The sequence below is a fragment of the Rhinoraja longicauda genome, chromosome 30, assembly GCF_053455715.1.
Source record: "Rhinoraja longicauda isolate Sanriku21f chromosome 30, sRhiLon1.1, whole genome shotgun sequence".
In the NCBI taxonomy this organism is placed as follows: Eukaryota; Metazoa; Chordata; class Chondrichthyes; order Rajiformes; family Arhynchobatidae; genus Rhinoraja; species Rhinoraja longicauda.
In genome coordinates, this window is record NC_135982.1 from 12,734,470 (window position 1) to 12,761,919 (window position 27,450).

General features: G+C 45.6%; 1 protein-coding gene across 2 annotated transcripts in view; it reads left to right on the top strand.

Moving 5' to 3' along the window:
• LOC144607944 (NAD kinase-like) overlaps positions 1-27,450 on the top strand; it is an 89,362-nt gene that overhangs the window by 26,383 nt on the left and 35,529 nt on the right. The window contains exon 2 of one of the 2 annotated variants that reach the window (XM_078425100.1): positions 2,247-2,330. In XM_078425100.1, the coding sequence (XP_078281226.1) occupies positions 2,247-2,330 (84 nt within the window). Of the gene's footprint in view, positions 1-2,246; positions 2,331-27,450 lie in introns of those variants that run through there. The other variant, XM_078425102.1, reaches the window with a different exon arrangement.

A 27,450-nucleotide genomic window follows, 5' to 3' on the forward strand; every position in this document is an offset into this window, starting at 1 on the left:
TCTTTGTGTCTCTTCTTTAAAACTGTGTTTATCTCCATACACGGCTGCCTCGCCTCGCGTGAGAATGTGGAAGGAATTATTTATCTGCTGACTGTAAAAGAATGCCCTTTGCATTTATGGGAAATGGCAGAAGTTTGGATGTAAGCTTGAACATGCTGAATTGACAGATGTGACAGTTCTTTTGTGTTTGCGTCAGTTCTTGGAAGCGTAAAACAATTCCATCACCTGCGCTGTCGGACACAGACTGGTTTGGTCTTTTAATTAGCTCCTCAGCCAAACACTACAATGCCTTTCCATTGTGCTCTGCGGGGGGGAAAGGACCTATTCATTATCTGTGTCGCAATGGCCCAGATCTTGTCCTTCTCATTGGCTGTGTTGAATGGATGAGCAAGGAGAAGAGAGGTGAGTGATTGTGCCCTGAAGCAATTTTCAATGTTGGCTGCAAGATCGGCAGTGGTGGTATCCGTAGCATCACAGCTCCAGGCGAAGTTAATGCCAGACCTGCTACCATTGCTCTCTGGCACGCAACGGTTTAATTCGGATCTGCCTACCGGCTTGAGAACTCTCCATGTACTGTCCATCTGAGCAGATTCTGGGAAACTCTCTCAAAATATCTGCTGGAAATTACAACTGAAATTCAGTGTTTCTAAGGAGGTTTGTGATCACTGTCATTAGCTTCGCGGGATGTAGGGTGGCACGGGGGCGTAGAGGTAGAGTTATTGCCTTACAGCGCCGGAGACCCCGGTTCGATCCTGATTACAGGTGCGGTCTGTACGGAGTTTGTAAATTCTCCCTGTGACTGCATGGGTTTTCTCCGGGTGCTCTGGTTTCCTCCCACACTCCCAAGGCATACAGATTTGTAGGTTAATTGGCTTTCTGTAAATTGTAAATTGTCCCTAGTGTGTAGGATAGTGCTGCTATGCAGGCTGGTTGCTGGTTGGCACGGACCTGGTGGGCCAAAGGGCCTGTTTCCACTCTGTATCTCTAGAGTAAAGTCTGAGCTGATTGTAGCCAGCAGTTTATGGCTGCTGAGGAAGGTGGGTATGTTCAAGTTGCAGTGTCCTCAGGAGTTGGGTGTCCATTGATTTGAGATGCTGACCTTTCCACCGCAAGAACCCAGTGATAGATACAACCCCATCTCTATTTGCCTGTCATTGTTCTCCATCTCTGTAGAACTTAAGGACTGTTCATGTCCAATAGATTATTTGGTTGCAGTGAATCAGTAACTTCCTGGAAAGCAACTTGGGATATTGACCAAAGGTGTGGTTATTCATACACAGTGGTGTTGTTGTTATTCTTGCTTTAAGATTAGTACTGATTGATTGTTTTACACTTCATTTACATTAAGTTATTTTTGTTGAAAATGTGCTCCGTCAGTAATGTTATTGCTTGTGACTGGCCTTGGTTTGTTTGCATCTTGTATGCTGGTTGGCAGGTACTCGATGGGCCGAAGGGTCTGTTTCTGTGCTTCATCTCTAAACTAAGCTAAACTAAAACTTGGCAGGCCCACTCACTGCTCTGCAGGTTTGAAGTGGTTTGCATTTCCAAGTCCAGTTGGTGGAAAGTGCCTTGCCTACCACAGATCCTTGGCTGGCTGTTTTAATGAGATATTTCCTCTGGTGGAGGTGCTTTCCTCATTGATGATGAGAGAGGAGATCTGGATAGAAACATAGAAACATAGAAAATAGGTGCAGGAGTTGCCAGCGATGTAGTGTGGAGACTGGCTGCCTGGGGACGGGGGGTGTGGGAACACTTCTGGTGCTGTTGGCTCTGTCACCCTATTATCCATTGTGTGAACTCGCTCATAGCCAAAGTAGATAAAACTGATGGACATTTAATGCTGGATTAAAGCAAATCTGTTGTGGAATGCAAAGTCGCACCCAGGTACTGATGCCTTGGGCAAGTCATTTTGGGTGTTGTGCAAAAGGAGTTGCCTGTTTTCGAAGACGTTTGTGCTTTCCACACACACAAAATCACTTTCTTTCAAGTAATAGGGGGGGAGGGGGTAGCCTGAGCAGATGGATTCAGCAAGAGGTGGGAGGTGGGTTGCTGATGTTCCAAATGGAAATTGCACTGGGATGTGATTTGGCGGGGGCAAAGTGCTTTACTTCTAAAGGTAGACACAAAATGCTGGAGTAACTCAGCGGGTCAGGCAGCATCTCGGGAGAGAAGGAGTGGGTGACGTTTTGTTACTTCTAATGGTTGTTACTTTGCTCTGTTTAATAACTGCCTTCCCTCTTTACCAGGAGGACACAGTCACTACACGGGCCAAGCCCAGCCACGAATTTTGGACCAAAAGCTTACATGGTGCAGAACCCAAAGGCTGTGATGTAAGTAGCATTTTTATGGCCATCTCTTCTGAAGGATATCTGCACAGCTCACTTTCTTTTCCTTGAAGCAGGTTCCTAAACTACACGTGCAACTACAATAGGTTTTCCATATTAGACTTCATCAGTTTTGTTTCGCCGGCACGTTTCCAATGTAACTATTTCCTGCTGATTCCTTCGACAGCCTTCCTCATTAATAACTAATCCTGTTTAGTAAGCGGTGTCAGGGGTAATGGGGAGAAGGCAGGAGAATGGAGTTGAGAGGGAAAAATAGATCAACCATGATTGAATGGGGTAGACGACTTGGTGGGCCGAATGGCCTAATTTTGCTCCTAGAACTGATGAATTTATCTCTGCCAGTTGTATTGTCTGCAAACTTACTTTGCATCGGACCATTCCCATCACCAACAGATGTCCTTGCGGAAATCCAATGGTCATAGATCTTTGCTGAGAAAAAGACTCCGCCACCATTACCCTGTGACTTCTAAGACAAACTCAGAGTTGTATCCAATTTACCAACTCGCCATTGATCCCATGGGCCTACCATGAGGGACCTTGTACAATAGAACTTGGCCGTTTGGCTCATCGTGCCTATGTAGGCTCACATTGCAAACCCATGCCTTCACTAATTCCCCCTGTGGTTTTGTTCTTCCCCACTGCCAGCATGTATATCACTAGGGGCAATTTATAGTGTCAATTATCTAGCAACCCAGACGTTTCTGGGATGTGGGGATGAAATTGGAAGAAACAACAGTCACAGGGAGAAAGTAAGGTCCACATAGATGGCATCCGAGGTCAGGTCAGACCAGGACTGGCCGCAGATTGCTGGAGCTGTGAGGTGGCAGTTTGACCAGTTGTCCCACCTGCTGCTTTGTGCAAGAACCGGAGCGAACAGGAGTCCAGTTCTGTGTGGCTAACTCCCACCGTTCATCAGCTTCCAGATTGGGAGTGTATAATTCACAGGTCACACAATTTACCAAGAGCTTGCTCTTTTACTATTCATTTTCGGGGCATAAGCATCAAGAGCAGCATGAGCATTTATCATCGCCAGAAGGTGCTGAGGAGTTTGGTATAGTTTATTGTAAGCATTGCGGTACAACTGAAGGTGCTGCAAGTTCTTACCTGTCCAACCTCTTCTAAAAGCTTAGCCCCTTGAGTCTTAGCAACGTCCTCTTAAATCTTCCCCGCACTCTTTCCAACTTAATGGCATCTTTACCATGTGATCTTGTAATGAAACATTTGCATTTGACCCTTCAAAGGGTTTCAAGGGTTTCAAAGGTCTTTTATTGTCACATGTAGATTTTAGATTTAGAGATGCAGCGCGGAAACAGGCCCTTCGGCCCACCGAGTCCGCGCCGCCCAGCGATCCCCGCACATTAACACTATCCTACACAAACTAGAGACAGTTTATACATTTACCCAGTCAATTAACCTACACACCTGTGCGTCTTTGGAGTGTGGGAGGAAACCGAAGATCTCGGAGAAAACCCACGCAGGTCACGGGGAGAACGTACAAACTCCGTACAGTACGGCGCCCGTAGTCAGGATCGAACCTGAGTCTCAGGTGCTGCATTCGCTGTAAGGCGGCAACTCTACCGCTGCGCCACCGTGCAGCCATACGAGAAAAAAAGGAACAAGGCACACAACTACATAAAAGTTAACGTAAACATCCACCACAACGGATTCCTCAATGTGACGGAAGGCAAAAAAGTCCAATCTGCTTCCTCTTTATTCTCCCACTGGGGCGATCAAAACTCGTGCGTTGGGGCAGTCGAAGCTCCTGTGGCTTGGAGTTCCCGAAGTCGGTCTCTAACCAGAGACCGCGAGCTCTGTGACGTTAAGTCCCCAAGCACCCACGGTTGGAGCTCTGAGGTCTATCCCTGGTAAAGGGATCGCGGGCTCCCCACGGTGGAACTCCCAAAAGTCGTCCTCCAGCAAAGGCCACCAACTCCTCGATGTTAGGCCGCAGTGCGGACGGAGATACAATAAGGAAAAAAATCACGGGTCGGGGATTCCCCTGCGACCGGGAATTTCGCTTACTCACAAAATGCTGGAGTAACTCAGCGGGTCAGGCAGCATCTCAGGAGAGAAGGAATGGGTGACGTTTCGGGTCGAGACCCTCCTTCAGACCCGGAATTTCCTTACAGGGAATTTCCTTACAGTCGGCAGCTCTGTTGCTGCCGGTAGATCGCAATAGCGCTAATGCGTTTAGATGCATCAGCAGCTTGTCAGTTGCAGCGCTGGTTTCTGCTGTTTCTTTGATGCAGGTAAGCTGAGAACTAATATATTTGATGATTTACTGCCGTGCTGCTGGCAACATGTCGCACAGGCAGGTGCCAGCGTAATCGCTGGTTGGCACAGACTCTGGGCGGAAGGGCCTGATCCTGCGTTGTAACTTTAAAGTCTAATGTAAACCCTTCTAAACAGTGGGAGATATGAAGAATTTAACATTAAGGTTGAGGTTCAATTAGAGACCAATAAATTGTTATAAATAATTTAAGTACAATATTAATTCTGATCTAATTGGAATATTTGTTAATTGTAAGCTGCTTTTGTGCCTGCGTCTGGATTGAAATCCTGTTCCATTTATCCACCATCTGTTGTGTCGCACTGAGCCATTTGATAGGCGTTTTACGAAGTCATTGCTTGAATGTTAAGTCGAAGCATATTTAGTGCTGAAAGCTAAACCTGAAAGTAAAGCAGCCAATTTGCACTTGGGAAGGTCCCACAAACGACAAATGGTATCAGGTTCACTGTTGTTAGTTTAGAGAAATGACCATGAGTTAGGGTGATAGACACAAAATGCTGGAGTAACTCGGCGGGACAGGCAGCATCTCTGGAGAGAAGGAATGGTTGACGTCTCGGATCGAGACCCTTTATCAGACTCCTCTTCAGGGTTTCGACCCGAAATGTCGACCATTTCTTCTCTCCAGAGATGCTGCCGATCCTGCTGAGTTACTCCAGCATTTTGTGTCTATCTTCGGTTTAAACCAGCATCTGCAGTTCCTTCCTTCACATGAGTTCGGGAGAACATCTTTTGCTCGTAAGATAATGCTGTAGGATCTTTTGCAATCACTAGACCTGGACCGAGGGGCAGCATGGTGGTGCAGCGGTGAAGTTGCTGCCTTGCAGCGCCGCAGACCCGGGTTCGATCCTGACCTCGGGTGCTGTCTGTACTGAATTTATACGTTCTGCCTGTGACCTGCGTGGGTTTTCTCCGGGAGCTCCGGTTTCTTCCCACACTCCAAAGACGTACAGATTTGTAGGTTAATTGGCTTGGTAAAATTGTACATTGTCTCTAGTGAGTGTGGGATAGTGTTAATGTGCGGGGATCGCTGGTTGGCATGGACTCAGTGGGCCGAATGGCCTGTTTTCGTGCTGTATCTCTAAACTAAACTAAACTAAACTTCATAAAAATCTGAGCTTGTGACTTTGAATTGCTCTTCCCAAAAAAAAAGACGCAATGTGCTGGAGTAACTCAGCAGGTCAGGCAGCATCTCTGGAGAGCATGGATAGATGACCTTTCTAGTCGGGATCCATCTTCAGACAGACCTGGATAGGTGACCGGAAATGTCACCTGTCCATGTTCTCCAGAGATGCTGGCTGACCCACTGAGTTACTCCAGCATTTTACATTTTTTGTAAACCAACATTTGCACCTCCTTGTTTCCATATTGCTCTTTGTGATTCAGGCTGATACAAATGAATCACAAGCTGCCTGCTAAGGTGTGTGCATTTGCAGAAATAATGTATGTATGTTGGGTTGCAAGTGTCTGTTGGACTACAGGTCAACATGAATGTGATAGGGACGACTGGAGAGTAGAAATCAATGTTGATCAGTCCTTGCAAGCATTTACAAGTATACTTAAAGTTTTTTATTGTCATGTGTACTGAGGTACAGTAAAATGCTTTGTTTTGCATGCTACCCCAAATGGATCAGATATACCATGCATACATACAACTCAAGTACAATAGGTAAAGGGGAAGAGTGCAGAATACAGTTCTCAGCATTGTAGCGCATCAGTTCCAGCGACAATGTCCAATGTCCGCAATGGGGTAAAGGACAGTACCCCAGCTGATGGGAGGACCGTTCGGAAGCCTGATAACAGAGGGGAAGAAGCTGTTCCTGAGCCTGGTGGTGTATGTTTTCAAGCTTCTGTACCTTCTGGTCGTTGAGCAAGGAGAAGGAGGAATGAGCCGGGGTGGGTCAAGCCTTTAATTTAGATTGGCTGCTTTTACAAGGCAGCATGAAATGCAGATGGATGGTGTCGATGGTGGAAAGTCTAGTCGGTGTGATGGTCTAGGCTCCAGCTTCAACTCTCTGCCATTTCTTGTGGCCTTGGGCAGAGCTGTTCCCAACCCAAGCTGTGAAACAACCCGACAGTATGCTTTCTATGATGCAGATGATGTAGAAGTTCGTAAGAGTCACTGGAGACATGGCAAATTTCCTCAGGAAGCTGAGGTGTTGGTGTGCCACCTTGGCTGGTGCATCAATATGGTTGGTTCACGACAGATCATTGACAACATTAGCACCAAGGAACTTAAAGCTCTCAACCAATTCAATTTCTGCTTGATTCTGATTGGGGCACTTTCTCCACCACACTTCCTGAAGTCGATGACTAGCACCTGTGTCTTGTTGACATTGAGGGAAAGGTTCTTGTGCTGACACCATGTCACTAAGTTCTCTATTTCCTCCCTGTACCCTGTCTCATCATTATTCGTGATCCAGCCCATTTTTGTGGTATAATGGTATCATCTGCCAACGTGTAAATGGAGTTAGAGCAGAACATGGCCGCACAGTCGTGAGTATACAGTATACTGGATTTGCAGTCCAGGACCTCTCCTGGACTGCAAATACCAAAGCGGTAGTTAAAAAGTCACAGCAGAGACTGCACTTCTTTTTTTTTTTTTTTTTTTTTTCTATTCTATATATTTTTTATTTTTGAAAAGCATATGTACAAATCGAAATAAGAAAAAACACATTTGTTACAAAGTTCTTACATAGCTTCAATTTTTAAATTTTTGAAGAGAGAAAGTAAAAATAAAAATATAAAACTATAAACTTGGGGAGAGAGAGTAAGAGGGTTAAAAAAAAAAAAAAAGGATCTAACAATAAAAATTAAAGGGAGTAGATCCGGGAGACAATAACCACAGTTGTACATCCAACCCCTAACTCAAGTTTCAACTTTTAATTTAAATTTTTTATTTTAGTCCTGTGCCAAACCCATTTACTTTTCTAAAAATTCAATAAATGGAGACCATATTTTTAAAAACATGGCGATTAAGGCAAACCTTATTTTTTCCAAATGCAGGGTCTCTGTCATTTCCGTAGTCCACATTTTAATTGTGGGGGTTATTGGTTTTTTCCAAAATTTAAGTATTAATTTTTTCGCAGTTATTAGACTGTAATCAAGAAAATGTACCTGACTTACTGTAAAATTTGTAGTATGTTCTGATAATCCTAATATAATTAATTTTGGGTCCATATCTAATTTTTTATTAATAACTTTAGAAACTATTTTAAAAATCTCCAACCAGAAGTTTTGCATTTTTATACAAGTTACGAAAATATGAGTTAAATTAGCTTCTTGAAATTGACATTTATCACAAATAGGAGAGATACTAGGAAAAATCCTATTTAATTTCGTCTTCGAATAATGTAATCTATGTATTATTTTAAATTGTATTAAGGAATGTCTAGTATTCAATGAACATTGATGTATATGTTGTAAGCTTTCATCCCATATATCTTGCATTATAAATTGATTCAATTCGTCCTCCCATGCTCGTCTATAAGATTCTGATGACGGAATGTCAGTGTCAAGGAGAGTATTGTAAATAAAGGATATTAATTTATTTGAATTATAATGTCCTTTTATAATATAATTTCCTTTTAAAATTGCCTATGAAAAGTTTAAATATCTTGGAATTTACGTGACTAGGAAATATACTTCTTTATTTAAATTAAATTTTCCTCCTTTACTCACTAAATTACACAGAAATATCCAATTTTGGAAAACACTTCCTATATCATTAGTTGGTCGTAGTAATGCTATAAAGATGATCTTTCTTCCACAGCTACTATACTTATTTCAAGCAATTCCGATCTATCTTCCAAAAAAGTTTTTTTTTTAAATTGATTCAATTGTTACTAATTTTATTTGGGACTACAAGACTCATAGAATAAATAAAAGACATCTATGTAAGTCTAAAATTAATGGAGGAATTGCTTTACCTAACTTTTTATTTTATTATTGGGCTGTTAATATTAAAAATATAATCTGCTGGTTGGATGATTCTGATCAACAACCGGATTGGTTAAAGATGGAGAAAGAGGATTGTTTACCATTCGATATTGGTGCGATCCTCTTAGCTCCAATAAATTTAAATAAAAAAACATATGGAGGTAATCCCATTATACACAGTGTTATCCGTACCTGGAAACAATTAAAGCTTACGTTAAAATTGAGTAAATTATCTGTTTTCCTTCCTATTGCGAATAATCCCTCTTTTAAACCGTCTGTCTTAGATAGAGGCTTTGCTCAATGGAAAAGTTATGGAATTAAAAAGGTGGGAGATCTTTATCATAAGGGAACTTTTCTTTCTTTTCAGGATTTACAGCAGAAGTACGGATTACATGTTAATAATTATTTTAGATATTTACAACTTAGAGATTATGTAAAATCACACATGCAAGAATATAAGTTTAGAGGTGTTGATAATTATTGCGGAGAAGTCCTCACTGATTGTGGTCCGTGGGTCAGAAAGTTGAGGATCCAGTGGCAGAGGGGGCAGCTGATTCCTAGTTCCCAAGGTTTGGAAGTGAGTTTGGATGAGACGATGTTGTTGAAGACTGAGCTACAGTCAATAAATAGGAGACAGACGTTGGAGCACTTGTTGTCGAGGTGTTCCAGAGATGAGGTTAGCGGCAGGGAGATGTCGTCCGCTGTGGACCTGTTGTGACGATAAGTAAACTGAAGTAAATCCAGGCTGGCTGGGAGGCTGGAGTTAAAGTGCACCTTCACCAGTCTCGAAGCACTTCATGGTGGTGGATGTCAGAGCCACTGGACTGTCGTGTCGACTTGTGGCGCCTGGATGAGAGTGGTCTCTTTTGAAGCAGGTGGGGACTACAGAATGGAGTAGTGATAGGTTTAAGATGTCTGTGAATACCTCTGCCAGTTGATTTGCGCTGGGCTTGAGGACATGGCCAGAGACTCCATTCGGAGCAGCTGCTTTCTGTAGATTTGATCTGCGTGAAAGGTTTGTCGCCGCTACAATAGACAATAGGTGCAGGAGGAGGCCATTCGGCCCTTCGAACCTGTACGCACCGCCATTCAATGTGATCGTGGCTGATCATTCTCAATCAGTACCCCGTTCCTGCCTTCTCCCCATACCCCCTGACTCCGCTATCCTTAAGAGTTATATCCAGCTCTCTCTTGAATGCGTTCAGAGAATTGGCCTCCACTGCCTTCTGAGGCAGAGAATTCCACAGATTCACAACTCTCTAACTGAATTTTTTTTTCCTCATCTCAGTTCTAAATGGCCTACCCCTTATTCTTAAACTGTGGCCCCTTGTTCTGGACTCCCTAGTGATGTTGTCATCTCTCTGTGCCATTCATCTCTCCAGCACTGTTTCCTCACTGATACAAATTTCCATCGGTTCCTGGTTCCCTGGCATTCCAGGAAAGTTTCTTACGTGCTCTTTTGTGAAGACGGAAATGAAGGATTAATGTAATTTGCTCTGTCACTTCCTTCTACTATTCTTTCCCATGGGTAATTAAGGGAGAACAAAGGCACAGAACGGGCAACCTGGGTTAAAACTTCAATCTGTTGACGTCTTTCACAAAGACTTTTAACACCAGATAAAGTAGACGCAATCCAATGAGAAAGGTTCCAAAGGCGAGAAGTTTGGGTGGGAAGTGGGAAAGGTTCCAAGGGTGGGGTGGAACTCTTAACTAAAGAAGTGTGGTTAACTAAAGAAGTGCAGACTTATTGCGTACACTTGTGCAGTGACAGGTGGCTGGTCAGAAGTTGGGCAGAGCATTAAAAAATGCAAAGAATTATTAAAAGATTAACTTGAAATGGAGTAAGGGACAAAGCCAGCCAGAATTCAACAAACAGAGAGGAATTTATGTTGCTATTTTAAGGAAGAAAGAATCTCAAAAGAATTTGGGGTCCTGTTACAGAAGACATTTCTTTCCTCTTTTGGCGGAGTCCAGAGCAAGGAATTGCTGTTTTAAAAAGTAAAGGCTTCTCCATTTATGACACATGAGAAGGCATTTTGTTTCTTCTTCAGTGTGATCAGTCTTTGAAATTCTCCACTCCACCGTCCTTAATGTTTAAAGCAGAGGTGGATCGATTCTTGATGAGCAAGGGTGAAGGTGTGTAACCAGGGTGGATTAGGGGGGGGGAAGATGAGGTCACAGTTGGGTCAGCCATGATGTTTAGTGGTGTAGCTGGCTGCAGAGACTGCTTCCTATCCTACGTATGACTGTCTGTATGATTAGCGTGACTCTGGGCAAAGAATAGAAACTTTGCAAAATGACCCCCTTTAAATTTGTTTAATTGAGAAACATAATAATAATAATAATAATGCATTTTATTTATATAGCGCTTTTCATATACTCAAAGACGCTTTACAGAGATTTAGGGAACATAGGGAAATGAATAAATAGATAAATAAGTAAATAAGTAAACGAACAGAGAAAGGAGACAGAAGGTGAGGTGACCTTCAGTGGTTGAAGGCAGTACTGAACAGGTGAGACTTCAGCGATGTTTTGAATGTGGTGAGTGTGGAGGAGTCTCTAACGGTTTGGGGTAGTGAGTTCCATAGGGTGGGAGCAGCGATGGAGAAAGCCCTGTCCCCCCAGGATCTGAGTTTGGTCCGGATGTGGGGGGATAGGAGATTGGCAGCAGCAGAGCGGAGGGTGCAGGTGGGAGTGTGCCTGTGGAGGAGGTCGGTCAGGTAGGATGGGGCCAGGTTATGGAGGGCTTTGTAGGTCATGAGGAGGATTTTGTACTGGATTCTGTGGGGGATTGGGAGCCAGTGGAGTTTGTAAAGGACGGGGGTGATATGGTCACGGATCGGGGTCAAACATGTGTGTTTGGGTCTCATCGGTTTGCATCCGTCTGCTTCAGGACCCATTCATTCACATTTAAGATGGTGCGCACTATCTGCTGTTTACACCTGAATTCCCCGTGCTTCCAACACAGACGCCTCCATTTTTTTTTCCAAACTCCTGTCTCCATTTAGTTTAAACATAAAAAATATAGAAAATAGGTGCAGGAGGAGGCCATTTGGCCCATCGAGCCAGATACAGCGCGAAAACATTCCCACTGAGTCCGCATCGACCAGCGATCCCCGCACGTTAACATCACCCTACACATACTAGGGACAATTTTCACTTGCACCACGCCAAAGAACCAACAAACCTGTACGTCTTTGGAGTGTGGGAGGAAAGTGAAGATCTCGGAGAAAACCCATGCGGTCACGGGGAGAACGTACAAACTCCATACGGGCAGCACCCTGTAGTCGGGATGGAACCCGGGTTTCTGGCGCTGTAAGGCAGCAACTCTACCGCTGCGCCTTCGTACTGCCCTAATGAGCCCGATTAACCCAGGGTGGCCAAGGGTTCGTGTGCCTGGTACACCTACATAAGGAGGCTTTGAGAACATCCCTTTGTCCAACTGGGAATCTCTTGCCGTGGCAGAGTATGGAGTGTATGTTCCGGTGTCTGGTTTTGGGTGACAGTGACATAGACAAAATGACATTTTTGAATCCGTTGAATCTGAAAGACTGCAATCTGTGTATCATATCATATCATATATCTACAGCCGGAAACAGGCCTTTTCGGCCCTCCAAGTCCGTGCCGCCCAGTGATCCCCGTACATTAACACTATCCTACACCCACTAGGGACAATTTTTACATTTACCCAGCCAATTAACCTACATACCTGTACATCTTTGGAGTGTGGGAGGAAACCGAAGATCTCGGAGAAAACCCACGCAGGTCACGGGGAGAACGTACAAACTCCTTACAGTGCAGCACCCGTAGTCAGGATCGAACCTGAGTCTCCGGCGCTGCATTCGCTGTAAAGCAGCAACTCTACCGCTGCGCTACCGTGCCGCCCTATCTTTTCTAACTTTAGATAGAGATCAACTGTAGAAGGGGCTCGACTCGAAACGTTACCCATTCCTTCTATCCAGAGATGCTGCATACCCCGCTGAGTTACTCCAGCATTTTGTGTCATCATCTATCTACTAAAACTCGCGTTGGTTATCTTGTTTGTGACTGAACTTCAGCCAAAACGGTACACGATAGCGTGACAATTTTAGGCCCACCTTACTCAACATTGTCACTTTAGTGATAATGCAAGTAGTTTTATTGAAATCGGTGTTATATTTTTTAAGTGATTCACATTTTTAAGTTTAAAAGGAGGGGAGGAGGAGGGGGGAAGGGGGGAGGGGGGGTTGAGGAGTGAGGGGAGGGGAGGACAGGGTGCTGCACCAATGCAGGAGAGGTTTGGGCCCAACGGGTCCACTTGGTCTAGTCTGTACTAAAATTGCTTGATAATGGCCAGTGTGAATTTTGCAATGGAACACTATACATAGCCACAAAAACCCAGAACAGTAGCTTAAACTGATGACAGGAGAGCAATTGGGTATCCAGGTCTATTCATCGCACTCTCCTGAATCCATCTTCTGGGGGTGGTCTGTGGAAATGGTGGGTGAAGATAACTCCGTAGTCCCCAGTGGCTCTGTATCGTGGTTGACGAGTGACTGTGCTCTTTGCTAATTTGTATTATAGGCCGTCAGGGAAATCTTGAGCCATGAGAAGTGCAACACCCTTGGATCAATATCTATGGAACTGGTTTTGCTACTTCTAAAAAGACTTAATTGTGTTACCTGCTTCCTGTGGTTAGATGATTCAAAGTAAGGAAATGTTGGAGCAGTTTCAGCAATGTCAGTGATTGGAGCCCAGGGGGGAATGACACGTTTCTCCTTCATTGTCACTGCACTGAGCAGCAATGAAAACAGAGTGTTTTGTTCTTCAGACAATGGTATCCAGCTGCAAAAGGCACTCCCCGACCTACATGATGAGTAACTTAGTAAACGCACACTTGCGTAAGCAATTCTGTACTGGGTCCCGAGTGCAATCGAGGCAGTTTGTAATTTTCACGACATTGTACGATCACTCAAGTTTATATCGGACGCAAGCCGGCGATGGCGGCAGTGCTGACCCACGGCACGGTGGCGCAGCGGTAAAGTCACCGCCTTACAGGGCTTTTAGCGCCAGAGACCCGGGTTTGATCCCGACTGCAAGTGCTGTCTGTACGGAGTTTGTATGTTCTTCGGTTTCCTCCCACACTCCAAAGATGTGCAGGTTTGTAGGTAAATTGGCTTTCTATAAATGTAAGAGTAATAGAGATGAGAAGACACAGCCCCTTCAGCCCAACTCATCCATCCTGACCATCATGTCTATCTCAGCTAGTCCCATCTGCCTACATTTGGCCCATGTCCCTCCAAAACGTTCTGTATCCATGAAAGGAAATGGCATGTTAACACTCCATGTGTGGAAACATGACCAGGGTTTAATGTTTGGATGGTGTTTGGTGAACCACTGATGGTGCCTGCATATCACCCAGTCTCTTGCTATCCATTTATATAACAAAACAATACACCTGGATATACTCAGCAATGTCAAGTGACCTCACCACCACAAAACACATTTTAATCTTGCATGATAGCCCTGGGCACTTCACACTTTAGCTCAAACAAAGCAAGGCCTGAGTGAGGAAACACGATATTGAGACAAGTGATCATAAGCTTGGAATAAAGGAGTGTCATACTGGAGGTGAGAGGGAGAGAAGGATTTAGTTTAGTTTAGAGATAGGGTATAGAAACGGCCTGTTCAGTCCACACTGACCATCGATCACCCATTCACACCAGTTACGTTCTGAGTTATCCCACTTACTGATCCACTCTCTAGGCACTAGTGGCAATTTAGAGGTCAATTAACCTACAAACCCGCATATCTTTGTGATGTGGGAGGAAACTGGAGCACTTGGAAGAAAGCCACGCATCACAAGGAGAACGTGCAATCTACACATGGACAGCCCCCGAGGTGAGGATCGGACCCGGTGTCTCTGGCGATGTGAGGCCATCTTAGGAAAGGAATTTGAGACTACAAACCTGTACATCTTTGGAGTGTGGGAGGAATCCTAGAAATCCCAGAAAAACCCCATGCAGGTCATGGGGAGAACGTACAAAATCTGTACAGATAAGCACCTGTAGGTAGTCAGGGTCTCTGGCGCTGTGAGGAAGCAACTCTACCACTGTGCCGCCTGTTATCAGTTTCACTTTTTAGATCCGCAGCAGTAGAGTCCATGCCGACCATCAATCACCAATTGACACAGGGTCTGAAGAAGGTTCTCGATCCAAAACGTCACCCATTCCTTCTCTCCAGAGATGCTGCCTGACCTGCTGAGTTACTCCAGCATTTTGTGTCTATCTTCAGTGTAAACCAGCATCTGCAGTTCCTTCCTGCACACCAGTTAACTCTAGTTCGGTTAACCCATTTTCTCATCCATTCTCTATGCATGAGGGGCATTTTCCAAACTGTATCTTTCAATCAATCAGTCAGCCTCAAAAAGTGTAACCTTATATCAGCAAGTTAATCACAGGCGTGCACTGCACTTGGGATGGTGTCCAACTCAAGTGTGCAGTCTGACAAGGAAGACAAACCTAGGTGGAAGGGAAGGAACTTGACAAAAGGTGGACTTCAGCATAATCTTATTTGCCATGCAGCACAGCATCTAGAACTCAGTGCCTGGAGCCAGTGGTGAAGTGTGAAAATCCTCCAATTAAAATAAAATATTGGGCGAGTTATTTTCAAGGTTGAATCCTCCAGGGAAATGGGCCAAGAGGCGGGCGGGGGATTAATGAAAGTCGGGAGGCTACTGCTTGACAACATCTCGGCCTTCAACGCCACAATAAACCCACCGCTAAACCCCTGGACCTTGCCTTGGGGCCTCCATCTGCAACCGGCTTCTAGACTTCCTGGTGGGCAGACCACAGTCAGTTGGTACGTAGAAACCAGGAACTGCAAACGTTGGTTCACAAAGAGAGAAAGTGCTAGATTAACTCAGCAGGTCAGGCAGCATCCCTGGAGAACATGGATAGGTGATGTTATGGGTCGGGTCCGTTCTTCTGTCTGAAGAACAGTCTCGGCACGAAATGTCACTATCCCTGTTCTCCAGGGATGCTGCCTGACCCGCTGAGTTACTCCAGTGTCTGTGCCTCTCAGTCAGTAAGTATTGGTAAGAACATTTCCTCCACCCTGACCTTCAACGCTGGTTTCCCCAAGAGCAGTGTGCTCAGTCCCTTGCTCTGCTCCTGTACATCCATGACTATGTGGCCAAGTGTAGCGCCAATCAATCTTTAAGTTCACCAATGATACGACCATTGTCAGCACAGATCAACAACAATGAGTACAGGAAAGAGACTGGGAACCTTGTACAGTGGCGTCAGGACCACAACCTACCTCTCAATGTCGGGACGATGAAGGAGTTGGTTGGTGACGTGATGGAGCGAGTGGGGGTTGTGGTGGATGAACACAACCCTGCCCTCATTAACAGAGCTGCTGCAGAGATGAAAGGTGTGTTGAGCTGCTGCAGAGATGGTCATCAGCTTCACCTTCCTCGGCACTCATATCACCACCACCACGGCCCCTTCACACTGATGCAATGTTCTTACTATCTTAGGTATCTGGGAAGATTTGCCTCGTATACGAGGATTCTCTCAAACTTCTACAGATGTATTATAGAACATGTCTGATGGGATGCACCCTAGTTTGGTATGGCAATTGGAATGAACTTGACCGCCAGAACCTGTTTTGCATTCCTTGAATTTATTGTCACATACGGGCGGCACGGTAGCGCAGCGGTAGAGTTGCTGCTTTACAGCGAATGCAGCGCCGGAGACACAGGTTCGATCCTCACTACGGGTGCTGCACTGTAAGGAGTTTGTACGTTCTCCCCGTGACCTGCGTGGGTTTTCTCCGAGATCTTCGGTTTCCTCCCACACTCCAAAGACGTACAGGTATGTAGGTTAATTGGCTGGGTAAATGTAAAAATTGTCCCTAGTGGGTGTAGGATAGTGTTAATGTACGGGGATCGCTGGGCGGCACGGACTTGGAGGGCCGAAAAGGCCTGTTTCCGGCTGTAGATATATGATATGATATGATATACTGTGTACTCCGAGGTCCATGTAAACAAGGAATATACTGCACCCTAGTCCATGTGCTGCTAAACTACGGAATCTGAAGTCCTTTCTTAGCCATCTTGAATATTATGGGCTGAATGGCCTCACCCTGAACTATAAATCTCCAGACTTTAACTCCTTTGTGCATGCCCTTGGGACTTTCTCACACAAGATAAAACACCTCCAAATTGGATTATCAACTTGTCTACAAAACCCAAATAAAGATTTTGATGGATTGCACCAGAGTGACAATGGAAGACTCGGTGTGGGGCGATCGCCGTGAGGGAGGGAGGGGGGAAGAACAAGAGGGAACTGGCCCCCCGGGCGGAGGAGAATTTGTAACTTTGTAAGCGCCCTTTATGGGTGACTATTTCCATGCGTTGGCACGGTATTGCAAGGAAAGAATTTCACTGTGACTTGCCACAAGTGACAATAAAGTATTCAATTCACCACAGCTACCAGTTGTAGTGCCCATGTTGTAGAACATTAATCTGATGCAAAACTCTCACCATTTTACTGCAAACAATGTGTTGGTCAGCAGGAACAACACACCTTTCATCGGTCCACCTTGTCCAAGTTGGCAGGCCATTCTGAATGAAGAGCGTTTCCTCGTCTCAATCTGAATTGGTCACCTCCCTCTGAAAGCCGCGGTAGTTGGTCATCAAGTGTTTTGAGACTGAGACCCAGTGATTGTGGCCACACTTGAGGTGTTGTGTTCGGTTTTAGTCTCCCCACTGTAAGAAAGATGCTTGAATCTGGAAAAAGTGCAGAGAAGATTTACGAGCATGTTGCCTGGACTTCAGAGCCTGAGCCGTAGGGAGAGGTTGGGCAGGCTAGTACTTGGATTCTTGGAGCCTAGGGATGACGGTGAGTAAGGTGGGCCTAAAATTGTCATGCTATCGTGGCTGTCGTTCAGGAACAAACAAACGAGAGTTTGAGTATAAAGATGGGCCAAACACAGTAAATGGGAATGGCTTAGATAGGGCCCCTTGGTCGGCATAGATAAGTAGGACTGAGCGGACTGTTTCCAAGTTGTATGACTCAATGACTATGATTGTTGGATTCTTGTGGAATGAGGATGTGGTGATGGGACAGGGGAGCGGTACCAGCTGTGATACTGAATGGTAGAGCAGGCTTGGGGGCAGAATTACCTCTTCCTGCTCCAGTTTCCTCCCCTCTTTGGTGGTGCATTAGTCAGCACATACCCAGTGGGCCGAAGGGCCCGTTTCCATGCTATATGAGCCCATGACCCCGAGGTCAGCAGAAAGTGGCCCCAATATTTCATGTGGGGAAAAAAGATCTGAACTATTTGAGTAAGTTGGTTGAAGGCACAAGTTATGAAATATTCGCATCTGTTTAGTTTATCCTCACACTTAGCAATCCTATTTTGTCTGGTCGAGTTTCAACTTGTGAAGTTTATTCCTTCGGGTTATCATCATTCTGAGTTTTCAGCCAAAATATTGTCGTACATTCTGCATAATGTTTTTAAACCTACAGTTTGCAAGTAGCAACTGGCTTTATGTTGGAAGTTGTGGAGCCAGTGTCCAGGCCCTTGGAATGAACTATGGAGCCATGGGGAACAGAGGGAGGTCAGTCGGCATGCTGACAGTGCCAAAGATCAGGCACACATTTAGACCGGTTCGTGCTCACCCAGATTCTACAACAAGCCAGAGGCAATTTACAGTGGCTACTTTTAACCTACCCACCCGCTCATCTCTGGGAAGTGGGAGTAAACCGGAGCACCCGGAGGAAACCCACACAGGGAGAGCGTGCAAACCCCACACAGACAGCAGTGAGGTCAGGATTGAAGACGGGCAACAGCAGAAGTGAGGCAGCCGTTCTCCCGCCCTGACCTTCGAACCACCAAATTATGCGTACTTGCCGAAGCCAATTTGTAATTGTTGCTTTTCTGATTAATTTCCTTCATTATGCTTTCTTTCACGCGTGATTTTAAGCCAATTTTATTTGGTGTCCGTGTATACTTGCTGTGAGATATAATTGTGAAGGTGTATCCTGCTGTGATTTCAGTGCAGTGCCCCAGGCACTGAACATTGCTCCTGCCATTGCACAGAAGTCACTGCATGTTCATTTGCGGAGTTTCACGTGAACACTGCCGCACCACCTGCTCAGAGCACCCAACGCTCCGCATTCTTCCCTGTGGGGAGTATTTGCATTTAAAGCATCTTGTTGTTATGATTCAACACGACAGCCAAGAGGCCACTTGCAAACTAAATTCTTATTTCTAGTGCCTGACATCATTTCATTTCCCTGTTTGTATCCGATGATCCGATGTGTTGTTCCTGCTGACCAACAGATTGTTTGCAGTAAAATGGTGAGAGTTTTGCATCAGATTAATGTCCTGCAACATGGGCACTACAACTGGTAGCAGCGGTGAATTGCATTGAATTGAATATTTTATTGTCACATGTGACAAATCAGTGAAATTCTTTGCTTGCCAAGGTATGGAAATAGTCGCCCATAAAGGACGCTTACAAAGTTCCAATTCCCCTCCTTTGATTTCAAGTTGCAAGATGCCCAGACAAGCTGTGCAGAATGTAAAGGAACGGGGAGAAGGCAGGAACGGGGTACTGATTGTGGATGATCAGCCATGATCACATTGAATGGCGGAGCTGGCTCGAAGGGCTGAATGGCCAACTCCTGCACGTATTGTCTATAACTTTGTAAGCACCCTTTACGGGCGACTATTTCCATACGTTGGCACGGTATACCACATGGAAGCAGGCCCTTCAGCCTACCGAGCCCACGTCGACCATTGATCACCCTTTCACACAAGTTCTATGTTCTCCATTTACACATCAACTCTTTGCACATTGGAGGCAATTTACAGAGGCCAATTAACCTACAAACTCGCCTTGGGTCTAGGTGGTTGGATGGTGTGTGGAAGGGATCGGGTTATTTCAGGTAATAGGTTCCAGGAGACGACAACCACTGTGTGAGTTACACCTCCTATTGTGCCAGTAACACCTTCCTAGTCCCAATTACATCCAAGATGGTGCCCAACCCAATGACTGTGTGTGTGTGTGCTGGTCACAGAGGTGGATCTGCAATCACGCACTACAATCGCTCCACTCTTTTACATCTCCCCTCCGACTGCCACATTTATCTTGCACTGAACGCTATTCACATTATTCTCTTTATCATGTATTTGCACACTGTGGATGGCTCGATTGTAATCATGTATTGACTTTCCGTATTCCAAATTATTGATCCTTTTTAGACAATAGACAATAGGTGCAGGAGGAGGCCATTTGGCTCTTTGAGCCAGCACCACCATTCAATGTGATCATGGCTGATCATTCTCAATCAGTACCCTGTTCCTGCCTTCTCCCCATACCCCCTGACTCCACTATCAATTAAATTCTTACTTGCAGATTAAAACCTCTAACAATGATTTGGGAACCCGTGCTCTCTAGTTGGGAGCAAGGGTCTGCGTGGGTCTCCAGTTTCCTTCCACATCCCAAAGGCGTGCGGGTGTAGGTTAACTGGCCTCTGTAATTTGCCCCTCGTGTGCAGGGAGTGGCTGAGAAAGTGGGATAACATCGAACTAGTGTGAATGGGTAATCGATGGTCAATGTGGACTCAGTGGGCCGAAGGGCCTGTTTCCACGCTGTATCTCTGAACTAAACTAAAATTATATTCCTCGCCCTGCCTGTACAACCAGAGGAAGGCGACAAAGATTTAATGAGCCGATGCTTGTACTGAGCTGATACTAAAATCACAAAATAATGAATTAGGAATATTTCCATCTTTTTTGAAGGGTCAATAGACAATAGACAATAGGTGCAGGAGGAGGCCAATCGGCCCTTCGAGCCAGCACCGCCATTCAATGTGATCATGGCTGATCATTCTCAATCAGTACCCCGTTCCTGCCTTCTCCCCATACCCCCTGACTCCGCTATCCTTAAGAGCTCTATCTAGTTCTCTCTTGAATGCATCCAGAGAATCGGCCTCCACTGCCTTCTGAGGCAGAGAATTCCACTGTTTCACAACTCTCTGAGTGAAAAGGTTTTTCCTCATCTCCTTTCTAAATGGCCTACCCCTTATTCTTTAACTGTGGCCCCTTGTTCTGGACTCCCCCAACATTGGGAACATGTTTCCTGCCTCTAGCGTGTCCAATCCCTTAATAATCATATGTTTCAATAAGATCCCCTCTCATCCTTCTAAATTCCAGTGTATACAAGACCAGTCGCTCCAGTCTTTCAACGTGTGACAGTCCCGCCATTCCGGGAATTAACCTAGTGAACCTATGCTGCACTCCCTCAATAGCACAAATGTCCTTCCTCAAATTTGGAGACTAAAACTGCACACAGTACTTCAGGTGTGGTCTCACTTGGGCCCTGTACAACTGCAGAAGGACCTCTTTGCTTCTCTACTCAACTCCTCTTGTTATGAAGGCCAACAGGCCATTAGCTTTCTTCACTGCCTACTTTACCTGCATGCTTACTTTCAGTGACTGATGAACAAAGACAACCAGATCTCTTTGTACTTCCCCTTTTCCTAACTTGACACCATTCAGATAATAATCTGGCTTCCTGTTCTTGCCACCAAAGTGGATAACCTCATATTTATCCATATTAAACTGCATCTGCCATGCATCCGCCCACTCACACAACCTGTCCAAATCACCCTGCTTCCTCATAGCATCTTCCTCACAGTTCACACTGCCACCCAGCTTTGTGTCATCTGCAAATTTGTTAATGTTACTTTTAATCCCTTCATCCAAGTCATTAATGTATATTGTAAATAGCTGCGGTCCCAACACCGAGCCTTGCGGCACCCCACTAGTCACTGCTGCCATTCTGAAAGGGACGCGTTAATCCCTACTCATTGTTTCCTGTCTGCCAACCAATTTTCTATCCATGTCAGTACCCTACCCCCAATACCTTCACCACCCGGCGTCAGTTCCCTCTTGTTCTCCCCCCCCCCCCCCCACCTCATGGCGATCGCCCCACGATGGGTTTTCCATTGTCACTCTTGTGTAATCCATCCAAGTCTGAATTTGGGTTTTGTAGACAAGTTTTTAATCCAATTTGGAGGTGTTTTATCTTGTGTGAGATAGTGTTGAGAAAGTCCCAAGGGTATGTACAAAGGCAAGAGGGAGTTAAAGTCTGAAGATTTATAGTTCAGGGTGAGGCCATTCAGCCCATAATATTTAAGATGGCTAAAAAAGGACTTCAGATTCTGTAGTTTAGCAGCACATGGACTAGGGTGCAGTATTTTCCTTGTTTACATGGACTTCGGAGTACACAGTATATGTGACAATGAATTCAAGGAATGCATTCAAGAGAGAGCTAGATAGAGCTCTTAAGGATAGCGGAGTCAGGGGGTATGGGGAGAAGGCAGGAACGGGGTACTGATTGAGAATGATCACCAATGATCACATTGAATGGCGGTGCTGGCTCGAAGGGCCGAATGGCCACCTCCTGCACCCATTGTCTATTGTCTATTGTCTAAAAAGGATCAATAATTTGGAACGTGAATTACGGAAAGTCAATACATGATTACAATCGAGCCATCCACAGTGTGCAAATACATGATAAAGGGAATAATGTGAATAGCGTTCAGTGCAAGATAAATGTGGCTGTCGGAGGGGCGATGTAAAAGAGTGGAGCGATTGTAGTGCCTGATTGCAGATCCACCTCTGTGACCAGCACACACACATACAGTCGTCGGGTTGGGCGCCATCTTGGATGTAATTGGGACAGGAAGGTGTTACAGGCACAATAGGAGTTGTAACTCACACAGTGGTTGTCGTCTCCAGCACCGAGCCTTGCGGCACCCCACTAGTCACTGCCTGCCATTCTGAAAGGGACGCGTTAATCCCTACTCATTGTTTCCTGTCTGCCAACCAATTTTCTATCCATGTCAGTACCCTACCCCCAATTCCTTCACCACCCGGCGTCAGTTCCCTCTTGTTCTCCCCCCCCCCCCCCACCCCCCCACCCCCCGTCCCTCATGGCGATCGCCCCACGATGGGTTTTCCATTGTCACTCTTGTGTAATCCATCCAAGTCTGAATTTGGGTTTTGTAGACAAGTTTTTAATCCAATTTGGAGGTGTTTTATCTTGTGTGAGATAGCGTTGAGAAAGTCCCAAGGGTATGTACAAAGGCAAGAGGGAGTTAAAGTCTGGAGATTTATAGTTCAGGGTGAGGCCATTCTGCCAATAATATTTAAGATGGGTAAAAAAGGACTTCAGATTCCATAGTTTAGCAGCACATGGACTAGGGTGTAGTATATTCCTTGTTTACATGGACCTTGGAGTACATAGTATACGTGACAATGAATTCAAGGAATGCAAAACAGGTTCTGGCATCAAGTTCATTCCAGTTGCCATACCAAGCTAGGGTGCATCCCATCAGATACTTTCTATGATACATCTGTAGAAGTTTGAGAGAATCCTCGTATACGAGGCAAATCTTCCCAGACACCTAAGATAGTAAGAACATTGCATCAGTGTGAAGGGGCCGTGGTGGTGGTGGTGATATGAGTGCCGAGGAAGGTGAAGCTGATGACCATCTCTGCAGCAGCTCTGTTAATGAGGGCAGGGTTGTGTTCATCCACCACAACCCCCACTCGCTCCATCACGTCACCAACCAACTCCTTCATCGTCCTGACATTGAGAGGTAGGTTGTGGTCCTGACGCCACTGTACAAGGTTCCCAATCTCTTTCCTATACTCATTGTTGTTGATCTGTGCTGACAATGGTCGTATCATTGGTGAACTTAAAGATTGATTGGCGCTACACTTGGCCACATAGTCATGGATGTACAGGGAGCAGAGCAAGGGACTGAGCACACTGCTTTTGGGGACACCAGCGTTGAAGGTCAGGGTGGAGGAAATGTTCTGACCAATACTAACAGAGATATAAAGTGCTGGAGCAACTCTGCGGGTCAGACAGCAATATGGAGAACATGGATAAGTGACCTTTTGGGCTGGGACCCTTCTTCTGACCTGAAAAAGAGTCCCGACCTGAATCTTCGTCTACGCATGTTTTCCAGGGATGCTGCCTGACCCACTGAGTTACTCCGGCACTTTCTCTCGCTGTCTTTTTGCGAACCAGCGCTTGCAGTTCCTGGTTTCTACGTACTAACTGACTAGGGTCTGCCGGCCAGGAAGTCTAGATGGAGGCCCCAAGGCAAGGTCCAGGGGTTTAGCTGTGGGTTTATTGTAGTGTTGAGATGTTGTCAAGCAGTAGCCTCCTGACTTTCGTTAATCCCACGCCCAACTCTTGGCTGATTTCCCTGGAGGATTCAACCTTAAAAAGAACTCGCCCAGTATTTTTTTTTATTTATTGGAGGATTTCCACCTTCACCACTGGCTCCGGGCACTGTTCTAGATGCTGTGCTGCATGGCAAACAAGATTATGCTGAAGTCCACCTTTTGTCAAGTTCCTTCCCTTCCACTTAGGTTTGTCTTCCTTGTCGGACTGCACACTTAAGTTGGAATCCATCCTGAGTGCAGTGCACGTCTGTGATTAATTTGCTGATATAAGATTACATCTCTGACTGATTGATTGATTGAAAGATACAGTGTGGAAACACAGAGTCCATGGTAACCATCAATTACCAGTTGACACAGGGTCTGAAGAGGATTCTCGACCCGAAACGTCATCCATCCCTTCTCTCCAGAGACGCTGCCTGTCCCGCTGAGTTACTCCAGCATTTTGCGTCTATCTTCGGTGTAAATCAGCATCTGCAGTTCCTTCCGACACTCCAGGTGGCACTAGTTTTGTTATCCTTTCCCATCCACTCTCTACTCTAGGGGCATTTTGCAGAGGCCAATTAACGCACAAATGTGTAAACTCCACACAGACAACGCCCGAGGTCAGGGTGGAACCCGGGTCTCTGACCCTGTGACACAACAGCTCTACCGGCTGTGTCACTGTGCCGTCCTTATGACACATTCAACAAATAATACATTTATTGCTGTCCATGTGAACTCTAATTATTCTTGCAAATAGAAATCGCCAGTAACCCAGCATGGTCAAACAATGCGTTTTGGATATAAAGCCACTTGTGGGAACACTCGTGGGTCAGGCAGCATCTGTGGAGAGGGAATTGTTTTCAGCTGCTGAGCAGTTGTTGAGCAGCATTCTGCTGCGGAGTGGCTTTCAGAACCTTTCAGGCCCTTTCAGAACCACCAGAGGCAGGAAACATGTTCCCAATGTTGGGGGAGTCCAGGACAAGGGGCCACAGTTTAAGAATAAGGGGTAGGCCATTTAGAACTGAGATGAGGAAAAGCGTTTTCAGTCAGAGAGTTGTGAATCTGTGGAATTCTCTGCCTCAGAAGGCAGTGGAGGCCAATTCTCTGAATGCATTCAAGAGAGAACTGGATAGAGCTCTTAAGGATAGCGGAGTCAGGGGGTATGGGGAGAAGGCAGGAACGGGGTACTGATTGAGAATGATCAGCCATGATCACATTGAATGGCGGTGCTGGCTCGAAGGGCCGAATGGCCTCCTCCTGCACCTATTGTCTATTGTCTATTGTGCTGCATGCCCGCAGAGTCGGGCTGCCTGAGTGTGTGTTTCCCCTCTGCTCCCTCAGCTGCAACAGGCTGTGAGGACAGTCGGCTCGATAAAGAACAGTCTGGTACGCCAGGAGGGCTGGCGCTCTGGGCAACACAGCAGCGGGACCAGGGGGGAGATGAGAGTGTCCAAACTCTTTGCTAGTGTTTTGGGTTAGTGACCTTTCGGTTTGATTTCAAGTTGCAAGATGCCCAGACAAGCTGAGCAGAATGTGAAGCCGTCAGTTCACAACAGGTTATCGGTCTGTAACAATAACTTCATTGCCGCTGCAGCTTCCAGGCATTTTTGGCAACCTTCGCCACCATTTCACAGCCATTGCATGTGCCTTTTGATTGTTCCCATTAATCTACCAACTAGATGCCATCATCGTGACAATCTGCTTCCCTCTCCCTTTCTAGTCTTGAATTCTAAACCATAACCTTGGTTCACCCCATCGGATTTATTTTTGTGCACCACTCCCCCCCGCTTTCTCAGTGAGTTAAAAACAACCTGCTTTCCCAGTTTGGATAAATGATCACGGTGAGCTCGAAAACCCAATTTCCAGTAGAAAAAGGATCAATAATTTGGGACATGAATGTTTGAGTTTAGTTTATTGTCACATGTACTGAGGTACAGTGAAAAGCGTTTGTTGGGTGCTAACCAGTCAGCAGAAAGACAATCCCTGATTACAATCGAGCCATAAAGGGAATAATGTGAATAGCGTTCAGTGCAAGATAAATGTTGCTGTCGGAGGGGTGATGTAAAAGAGTGGAGCGATGGTAATGCGTGATTGCAGATCCACCTCTGTGACCAGCACACATAGTCATCGGGTTGGGCGCCATCTTGGATGTAATTAGGACAGGAAGGTGTTACTGGCACAATAGGAGTGAAGAAAGCGAATGGTATGTTAGCATTCATAGCAAGAGGATTTGAGTATAGGAGCAGGGAGGTTCTGCTGCAGTTGTACAGGGCCTTGGTGAGACCGCATCTGGAGTATTCTGTACAGTTTTGGTCTCCTAATCTGAGGAAAGACATTCTAGGCTTAGAGGGAGTACAGAGAAGGTTCACCAGATTGATCCCTGGGATGGCAGGACTTTCATATGAAGAAAGACTGGATAGACAATGCTTATACTCGCTGGAATTTAGAAGACTGAGGGGGGATCTTATAGAAACATATAAAATTCTTAAGGGGTTGGAGAGGCTAGATGCGGGAAGATTGTTCCCGATGTTGGGGAAATCCAGAACCAGGGGTCACAGCTTAAGGATAAGGGGGAAGTCTTTTAGGACCGAGATGAGAAAACATTTCTTCACACAGAGAGTGGTGAGTCTGTGGAATTCTCTGCCACAGAAGGTAGTTGAGGCCAGTTCATTGGCTATATTTAAGAGGGAGTTAGTTGTGGCCCTTGTGGCTAAAGGGATCAGGGGGTATGGAGAGAAGGCAGGTACAGGTTACTGAGCTGGATGATCAGCCATGATCATATTGAATGTCGGTGCAGGCTCGAAGGGCCGAATGGCCTACTCCTGCACCTATTTTCTATGTTTTCTATGTTTCTAACTCACACAGTGGTTATCGTTTCCTGGAACCTATTACCTGAAATAACCCGATACCTTCTACACACGTTGTGGGAAAGAACTGCAGATGCTGGTTTAAATCGAAGGTAGACACAAAATGCTGGAGTAACTCAGCGGGACAGGCAGCATCTCTGGAGAGAAGGGAGAAGGGTCTCGACCCGAAATGTCACCCATTGACTCTGAAGAAGGGTCTCGACCCGAAACGTCACCCATTCCTTCTCTCCAGAGATGCTGCCTGGCGCTCTGAGTTACTCCAGCATTTTGTGTCTACCTTCCACACGCCATCCAACGACCTAGACCCAAGGCCTCCAAGCAGTGATGGGGAAGCGGGATTGAGCGAGAAAACCTCATTTTCAGTCAATGTGGAGATGTTGCATTTATTCTCTGCCTGCAATTAAGATTTCCTACATTTAAATGTTGTTTTTTGTTGCGTAAATCTTTTGTTGGGCATATGCATGAAAAACAAAAATGCAAATAATGCGATCTTTGAGGTTTCATTTTTTTTTCTTCCCGATTGAAAGGTTTCTCTGACTTATTATTTAAATGTGCAGCTGTGTCACTGTGCATTAGGCTGGCGGGGAAGCTCTTGAAATTCTTGTTTGTTCTCGTTGTTGAAGGATGAATGAACTCGACTCCAAGAAAACAAATGCCCGGTTGTTGCTGAGCTGAAAGGAATGACCAATTAATTGTGGTCTGTGCAATGGAAAGGCCATTGTGTCCCGGCACGGTCATACGTGCCCGGTGGTTTGATTTATACGGTATG